General features: G+C 26.6%; 1 protein-coding gene across 1 annotated transcript in view; it reads right to left on the bottom strand.

Annotated features, from left to right (window-relative positions):
- Nucleotides 1-9,590, bottom strand: part of LOC111613730 — a 61,265-nt gene that overhangs the window by 14,793 nt on the left and 36,882 nt on the right. Inside the window, exons 2-3 of the mRNA XM_023355071.1 lie at nt 4,162-4,343; nt 1,603-1,814 (exon numbers count right to left, since the gene is read on the bottom strand). Coding sequence (XP_023210839.1) covers nt 1,603-1,814; nt 4,162-4,343 — 394 coding nt within the window. The remainder of the gene's footprint in view (nt 1-1,602; nt 1,815-4,161; nt 4,344-9,590) is intronic.

Raw genomic sequence — 9,590 nt, 5'->3', positions numbered from 1 at the left:
CCCACGTCGTCCATGCCTTACGCCGCCCTTGGTCATAGAAATGATGTAATTTGAATATAAATTATTTATAAATACGTATGTCAAGTTATATTTTTATTACTACGTAAAATATATTTAAGAGTTTACAACCACTGTGTCGGGTGAGACGTTGTTGAAACAAAAAAAGTTATGCATTCCATCACGTACATAAACAGTATCGTAATTCGCCAAGTGCAAATCAGCAAATTCGTAAAATATTTGTTTATTGAACAATCCAGATAATCGAAAATCCGGATAATAGAGGTCCGGATAATCGAGGTTCTACTGTATAATAATATTAAACAACAATCACACTGCTTCATTGAATCTGTAACAGATTAAATTTAATTGTTAATGCTTATGATATATGAGTCAATAAATATTTTATTAAAAATATTGACTCATATCATAATCAGAAGTAATATACATCAATCATATTTTATTAAAAATATTGACTGCTGTATCTTACTCTGAATTTACCTTAAGCATAAACAATTAAATTTAAGAATTTTTAAAACTTTTTTTTAAAATTTTAACATGTCACATTAAAATAAAAAGTTTAAAAATTTATATATACATTTGCTATCCAGGTTATTTGATTTAAAAATATTTTCAACAAATTCTCATTGATATTTGGAAAAAAACATAAGTTAAACAGTGAAATTCAAAAATAACTGGAGGAATCATCTATCATACCAACACTACTGGTGTAAAAATTAATAAAATAACTATGTAATTACTGAAAAACCAGCAATAATTCACTTCAAAATGAATGTTTTCTACCATCCTCAACAGTCATCATCAGGTTCAATTCCAAGAGTTCGAAAAATTGAACATCGAAGTTATGCACATGTCCAATTGAACATTGAAGTTATGCGCACAATGTTCAATTTTTCGAACTCTTGGAATCGAACCTGATGATGACCATTGAAGACGGTAGAAAACATTCGTTTTGAAGTGAATTATTGCTGGTTTTGCGGTAATTACATAATTATTTTAATAACTGAAGGTAAATAGTTCATAAAAAACTTACACCTTTAAAAATCCAACAATGTATTTTACTATTTTTAATGTAATGTCCTTAAATTCAAATGCTTGTACTTTTGAATTTATATTTACAATCTTTTAAATTTGTATTTATGTTCTTTTATTCCATTATGTTCTGTAACTGAGGAAGATCAGTGAATTTGGTTGAAAACATTCTTAATTTTTATTAAATTTGTTGCTGGATTTATAAATGTGTAAGTTTTTTAATAAGTTAAACAGTGTTGTGTGTGTTTTCTCTTATTTTTAATCTACAATAAAGTCATATTTAAAAAAATTTGAAATGTAAAAAAATGCTTCTATAAGCATCAGAAATATTGTAAATAAATACAAACCATTAATTACTGGCACATTTTAAAAAAGCAAACTCAAATAAATCAAAATATACAAATTCCATTCTTCCTTCCTAGGAACATTTTCTTATAATCAATCAATCACATTTTATATTACAAATATATTTGTTTTACTCAATATATTGCAAAGAAAGAAAAAGACAAGACGTTTTATGCAAAAAGATTTAGCTATATTAGAACTAACTCACCTGGATTAGAGGAATGTGTGTTACATTGGTGCGAATGAGATGGCATTCCACAATGCACACATTCTGATATCAAATGTAGATGTGGATGTGAATTGTGAATAGGAGCATGAAATTGACAATGAGCAGGATGAGGTTGCAATTGAGGATGAGGATAAGCAATAAATGGACTTGTGCCTCCTGTATGATTAGTATTTGAAGTTGCCCTATGATTCTGTTAAAAAAACATTTTATTTATTTAAATATCATAACTTAATTAGTCCTTAAATTAAACAAATTTTTATAGTTTAAATTTTAATTACTCTCTATACTTTTTAATTCTACATAAAAAATGTTTACAAAACAAAATGTTTATATACACACACAAAGTTAATTTATAAACTCCAAATTAAATCTGCTAATTGTGCCCATACATTTGCCTTAATATTTATTAAAGCAAAGTTATAAACTAAAACATTAAAATAAGAGGCATTTGTACAAATTTTCATCAGTAATTTTGGATTTAAAAAAATTTTTTTTTAACCTAACTGGATACTGTATTTTGGAAATTCAAACACCTTGAATTTTCAAAATATTCAATTGTGATTTATGATTCATTCCATGTTAAAAAGTTTCAACTATTCTATTTTAAACAAAAAAAATTTTAAATGTTTCTACAAAAATATAAATTTCCAGTTGCCTTAATACATAATTCATAAGTGTCTCATTTCTTGTTTAAGTGGTTTCAAGTTATACAGAATTTGAAGATAATTGTCAATATATACTTATATTAACGATATATCATCATCATCATACATATCAAAATACAGTAAAACCTGTCTAAAATTGAATCTAAATAAAAACAGCAACTTGCCTAAATGCAAAAAATTCTTCAGAATGAAATGATTTTGTATATTAAATTTTACTGTAAGTTGGAAACCTGTCAAACACAAAAATGGATGAGCATTCTGAGTACAAAGAATTTAATTTTGCACAATATCCAGGTTAAGATTTCACTTGTAGACAAGTAAATTGCCACCAGATAAAGCAGTTGTTACAGAACATGACAAACTGTATTTCCAGAACAATTTCAAACATCTTGTCAGTATAACAAAAGCCATGTAATAAGGAAACATATGGACTAAAGTATTTGTTAATACAGTAGAGTGTCGATTATCTGAATCAATTGGGGACTGGGATCGTTCGGAAAATTGATTTTTCAGATAACCAATTACGTACAAAAAAATATATTATTAATATAGTATATTATTATATCCCAATGATAGTATATTAATATATCTCATATTTAAATTTTTCTCTGTTGCATGTCGCTTCCTGTTGAATTTTCATCAATGTTAAGCCTAATGAAAATTTTTATAATAATAATCATATAATGTATCGTTAAAAATTATTTCTTAATTTTTTTTGTTTTTATATTTTTCGATATATTTATTTTGTTTGTACAAAATAATGTTTTGGAAGTTAATCTGGTATCAAAAATGTTCAATTCAGCACGACACAGTCCAACTGGAACATTTTCGGTTGATCGACATTCAGATAATTGACACTCTACTGTATTACTCTGTTAGAATTAACCAAGGAAGAATCAAATACTTTTAAAAATCAGGAACTTTCAAGAATGAAATGAGTTTCCGAGAATCAAGTTCTCCAGAACAAGTAATGAATTATACTCATTGATAACAAATACTACTACTAATTTGTCTTGAATGGATTAATTGGTAACTAACTAGTACCAAGTATTTAAAAACAAGTTGATTGACATATTGATAATTGCAGAGATTGAAATAAATGATTGATTAAAGTATTAAAATTCCTCAAGAAGCCAAATCATAGAATAACTTTGTTTCTTTATTACTGTAATGTGATTAGAATTTCCAATAGCAGAGCAAGGCACTAGTTTTTAATATTCAAATTGTCTTGTTTGCTGTTGTGTGAGCTCAAACATTACATCCAAGAAGCATTTGAATACCAAACAAATCCATGGGAACAATGAGAATGTTTTGCAATAGAAAGTTTCCAATTCTTGCATTCACATACTCCCATCTTTAATTGGAATCACTTTTAATTAATTTGAATTAAATCTATTAATAAATTTTTTAATGCAAGTAAAAGTGATTTTACTACAAGAAAAAGTATAACTGTATGATATTTAATGACGACATTCTGGTGATATTTAAAGATAAAAAAAAAAAAAAAATACAAAAATCTCTTCAAAATGAAAACCTGATAAAACAGAAAAAATAATTCAGTACCATGCAATTCCAGTTTATATGGGTTTTCATTTTTCTTTTACCATATAACATTAATATATATACTGTACATCTATTATGATGTATAGGTATTATGTACAACACATCACAATATAAAGTACCAAGGATAAGTATAATTTCAATCCAAAATGTTAAACTGACAAACTGATTCAAATCCAATACAATAAGTTCATCATATTATTAAAAAACTTCACTATAAATAAAAGTATTTTAAACAAAAAAAATTGTGATTTTTTAAAATACAAAAATTCATCATAAATATTAAGTTGTTATGATAATAAATTCACTTACATCAAAAGTTGTTGGTAAAGGAACTGCGACAGAAGCTTGAGGAGGCATAATTACATGCAAGAGAGTTCCATTTTCGTCTATAACCTGTTGGACAACATGACCTGGTGGTACTTGTACAGACATTGGAATAGGTATCAGATTGTTGTTATTGTTATTGGACAACAAACGCAAAGTAGCAGGACCTGAAAAATAAAGTACTTTTTAAATTTGAATAGTTTCATTATTTTTATAAGTAAATTTATGTCGGAAATAACACTTTTTTGTGTGGCAAATTACAGTAAAAAATATTGTTATTTTGATATTTTATATCTTTGATAATTAAACAATCCCTATTGCATTTTATATTTTACCTATAAAACTTATATTTGCAAAAAAATATATAATGTATTATATAAGCAAATATAACAGCTCTTGCTCACACATGTATTATAATGTTTTTTTTTTAATTTGCTAATACTTGTTGTCTATGTAGTAAAATAGTTATCTTATACTTAAAATTGCATTCTGTATCCAAAAGGAAAGTGTAAATTGAAACTTTATATTATATGCCCACATTTACTAGATTGAAAAATATAAACAAATTCCCTTTATTTTGCCTCACAGTACTTTCAACGCTATTCTGTCTGTATTTTGCTTTCAACTATTATGGTAACCCTAAGAATGATAGACATACAAAAAACCTATAAAAGTGATAAAAATCAAAGAACTCCTAAGTACATTCTTGCCTGAGTAAGGTTTCATCTTGCAAGAATAGAATTGTTTTCTATGAACTGGCATATGATGTTCATTGTTATGTATTTCCATCTTATGTCATAAAATATAATGTATATACTGTATACATATATATGTATAAACACACATTATATTTTATTACATAAGATGCACGGGAATATAATACATTCCATTTCAGTATTTATAAGAAGCAAACATTTAATGTATTTAAGCCATCCCACATAATGAAATAATTATGACAAAGTATGACATAAATACATAGTAATATGACAACATGTGTAAGTGTTAGAAAAAGGTTACTGCTTAATTTTAAAAAGTTGGATGCACGTGATGAATGATAAATTAATAATCATTACCCAACTAATATTTACAATAACTCTGTTTTAAATAACTAAAATTAAAAGAGACAATAAATTTCTTCACATTTTGTCCTTTTTTAAAATACATCAGGAACATAACTGTCTTTACAACCAAGTCAACCATTTATTAGCAGCTACTCATCCATCTCAACATGCAAAACATTTAAAAAATTCCAGGGTTTCAGCATAATTATAAATATATATCAATTAATAAAATGGCCAGAATGACAATAATATGGGGGGAAAAACACATTAAATACATGCATGAGGTATTTTTATATATTATTGTTGTCCAGACCATTTTATTAATTAGTAATAATATGTTTAATTAAACAACGACATTTTTATTCAAGAGTTTGGCTAGTTAGATTACACCAAACCCTACTGAAGGCTATTTGGGGAATTCATTAGTCTATATGAGATCGCAATTTCACATATAAGACATAGGGTAATTCTTTTAGCCTTCTTTTTTGGATGAAAGTTGCTTCTTATATGCCATAAAATATAGTACTTTGAAAAACAGACATAAGTTTTATATTTTATAAAATATCAAAAAAGCTACCTAAGTTTCAAATCATANTGTTATTAGAAAATTGGATTAAAAAGAAAAAAGAAAATTAATTTTACTATGTAATTTCTTCTAATGAATTTACTGTTAGCATTGAATGATACATAAATTTCTCTAATTTTCACCATTTTTCAAAATTAAAATTTTGAATTTTAATAAATGAATTTGTGTTATATAAATTTTGGCTATTTAAAAAAAAACTCAAATATATCATTTATTTTTTAGAATTAATTCTGATAAGTCAAATGAATTTACTGTTAGCATTGAATGATACATAAATTTCTCTAATTTTCACCATTTTTCAAAATTATTTTTTTACATTTTAATAAATGAATTTGTGTTGTAAAAGAAAACTATTAAGTATGAAATTCAACTTACAAACTGGAATTATCAACATTAAATATTAATTACAATATTTCTATATCAGTATTCATTTCACTTGAAAGAAATTTTTTAAATACCATGACAAATAATTATATAGTTATCAATTGGCANACTAAAAACTTAAATTTAAGCTTTTGTAAATTTTTGTCCAATGGAGATTATTATTATTAATTAAAGACAGACTGCCCAAAAAAGGCCACCATTTATTTTAATTAAAAATAATAATCTCCATTGGATGAAAATTTACAAAAGAAAAAATTGGAATGTATCGTCACCAGGGGGAAGTTTCTGAAATCTGCATTTTCCAGCGCTTATTCCAGTAGATAAAAGCAGAAACACCCCATAGGAAGAATGGAAAGCAAGATGTCTGTATAACACCAGTTCCTTTTTTTTTTAATTTTTTTAAATTGGATCTAATTTTGTTTTTAAAGGACTGTTTTTTAAATTCTGGAGGCATGTAGCCTATAAAGGAAGGTCTGTCGCCAGGAATGTGAAGTCTGGAACACAAAAAATAAATGATGGCCCTTTTTGGGCAGACTGTCTTTAATTAAAGTTAAGCATTAGTTATTAAGATAGATTTACATAAATTTTTCTTGTTTGTTATAAATTTCAAAAATAATTCAAATCAAAGAATAGGAGAAAGAAAATAAGTTTATCATAAATTTAAATACGGCAAAATTTATCTAAAATATCCTTTTACAAAATGAAAATCTACATAAATAGAAAATAAATCTCAGAACAGAACAATTAGATATATAATATTTTCTATCTCAAACAAAAAATGAAAACCTTTTTAATTCCAATTGAATAACAACTTGAATAAAGTTAAATTTTTTAGTGTAACAGCAGGGTAAATTCAAGATCATATTTAATGATGTAAGTTGTTGGCTCAGATCATACTTTTCAGTAATATGAATTAGTATTTTTTTCCTTCGTATAAAATTGCACTTTGTTTAAAAAAATAATAGTGACAATTTAATGTTTATGGTATCATATGAAATACGTTTTCCAATAATGTCATTTTGTACTTGTAAAAAATATAAAGTGCAATACATTTGCATGATGTTAAGTGAAATGAAAAGTTTTACACAGTTAATACCATGTAAAAAGTCCATAATTGTTACTTTGAACGTTGAAGGTTTTATCCTCTCATGAAATAGTGCAAAGAATGCATTACAATCAATCAACAATTGTGCAATGCCACAAAGACGTGAACAAAAGGTTAAAAATAGGAGGTAAATGGGTGACTACATCTTTCAGAAAAGGATGCTGAATACACCAGTCAAAACTTGATAATCCAGTAAATAATTTAATGTAAATTCGACAAACATTTTTGATCTTACACAAGATCTACTTCAGGTCAACAACATTCTAAATTGGAAAGCACAGAAGTAATTTCAAAATTTTTTAAAATATTTGAAAATATAAAGATATAAAATGTTAAAGTAAACAAATAGATTTTCAATTTTTGAAATAAGTCAAAATAATCCTGGGGTTCTATGTACAATTATTCAAATAATTCTAAACTACCCAAAAATCCGCCAGAGGACTCTCAGCTTATGCGACTATATAATAAGAGTGCTGTCGAAAAGTTTTTTATCAATTTTTAATGTTTGTAGACATCATAGCCTACAAGAAAAGGTCAACGTAGAGATCATTTTTAATTGTGTGAAAAGTTTTTTTTATTGTATTTTTCTGTTATTTTTAAAAGATTTTTTCTTCAATTTGCTGGCTGTTTTTGTGGTTCCTGGACTGGAATGAAAAGGATAAATATAGACAGAAAGACAAACTTAGTTTCTATAGTCATAATTTTCAATTTTTAAATAGAGATTTTGTTGCCTATTAAGATGTATAAATTAAAAGATGCAAATATAAGAAATGACTATACCTATATAAGTATGATCACAAAAATAATATTAACTATGTTGGTATTGGACCTGACAAGCAGTTGCATTAACTTAAAAGATGGAAAAAGCAAATGCCTAAGTTAATGCAACTGCTTGTCAGGTCAATACCAACATAGTTAATATTGTTTTTGTGATTATATTTATATAGGTATAGTCATTTCTTATATTTGCATCTCTCTTAATTTATACATCTTAATATGCAATCAAATCTTTATTTATTTACTTTTATATTTTATATCTTTACTAGAAATTTCCCCGTCAAGCATGATGGAATACCTTTTATGAGAAAGTAGAGACTGAAGAATTAAGAGAAGAGATTTCAAGAAATTCAAGAATAGTTACTAATATTTCTACAAATTAAGTAGTTTATACTATCTGTTGTAACAAAGAACAACAAAACAAAATTTCATCTGGATTAGACAAAAATTACAGGAGTTATAAGGAATTCACACACATACAGATGACAACTTTTATGTGCTTGTTTGATCAATACTTCCAATTGGATAATAGAATGCCACTTGGTCACTATGAAAAGATATATATTAATTATAGGTGTCATTCATAACATCATTTTTTGTATTATATGCACATGTTTTAATAAATCTTTTGAATATTCTAAGCTGATTCATCATTAATATTAGAACGAAATAAAAAAAATCCAATTCTTCTTCAACAAAGATGAACTGACAACTTTGGTTAATTTACTAAATTAATCAATGTACCTTTAACAGTAAGTAAAATTGAAAGAACACTAATATTCTTGACTAAATGAATGAACCATCTTCAAACACAGACAAGATGAAAGTGGAATGAGTATTAGTTAGAAAGGAATATTCTTCCATCCTTACCGACACTGACCTGTAAACCAGGCTGAAAACTAATACAGTGGAACCTCGGTATACAACCTTAATCCGTTCCCGATGTTTGGACTTATACCGAATAGGACGTATACCAAACCAACCTTTTCCATAAGATGTAATGTAAAAATGATTAATCCGTTCTCATGTAAAAAAAATGGCTGGCTTTAAACACCTCACTTTCCTGGCTAGTTCCTGCTTGATTTTTCATGAGATCAGCATGTATCCCTTTAGTTTTCTCGCAAATAATTTCTTCTGATACGCTGTCGCCAGCGTACTGTTTTTCAGTTATCCAAAGCAAAAGCAATTTCTCGACACAATCTAATGTCTTCGATCTCTGTTTATAAATTGATTTAACCCCTTTCGCAATGTTAGCAGATTTAATAATGTCTTTATTTTTCACGATTGTTGATATCGTCATTCTCGGAATACAGTAAACAACAGTTAAAATCTCGAACACGTGTGCCACCTTCGTATTTCTCAACAATCTCTTTCATCAGTTCCATTGTAATTCTAGTCATTTTTTTAGTTTTCTGTCGCTTTTCATTTGCCTTTTTGGGATTCGTGATTAATAAAAATAATAAAATTTTACTTACGAATTAAAATCAGAAGAAATTAAACA

Source organism: Centruroides sculpturatus, unplaced genomic scaffold (assembly GCF_000671375.1).
Source record: "Centruroides sculpturatus isolate CEXI.00-Female unplaced genomic scaffold, Cexi_2.0 scaffold1817, whole genome shotgun sequence".
Taxonomy (NCBI): Eukaryota; Metazoa; Arthropoda; class Arachnida; order Scorpiones; family Buthidae; genus Centruroides; species Centruroides sculpturatus.
The sequence above is the reverse complement of the archived record's forward strand: the minus strand, read 5'-3'. Positions and strand labels throughout refer to the sequence as shown.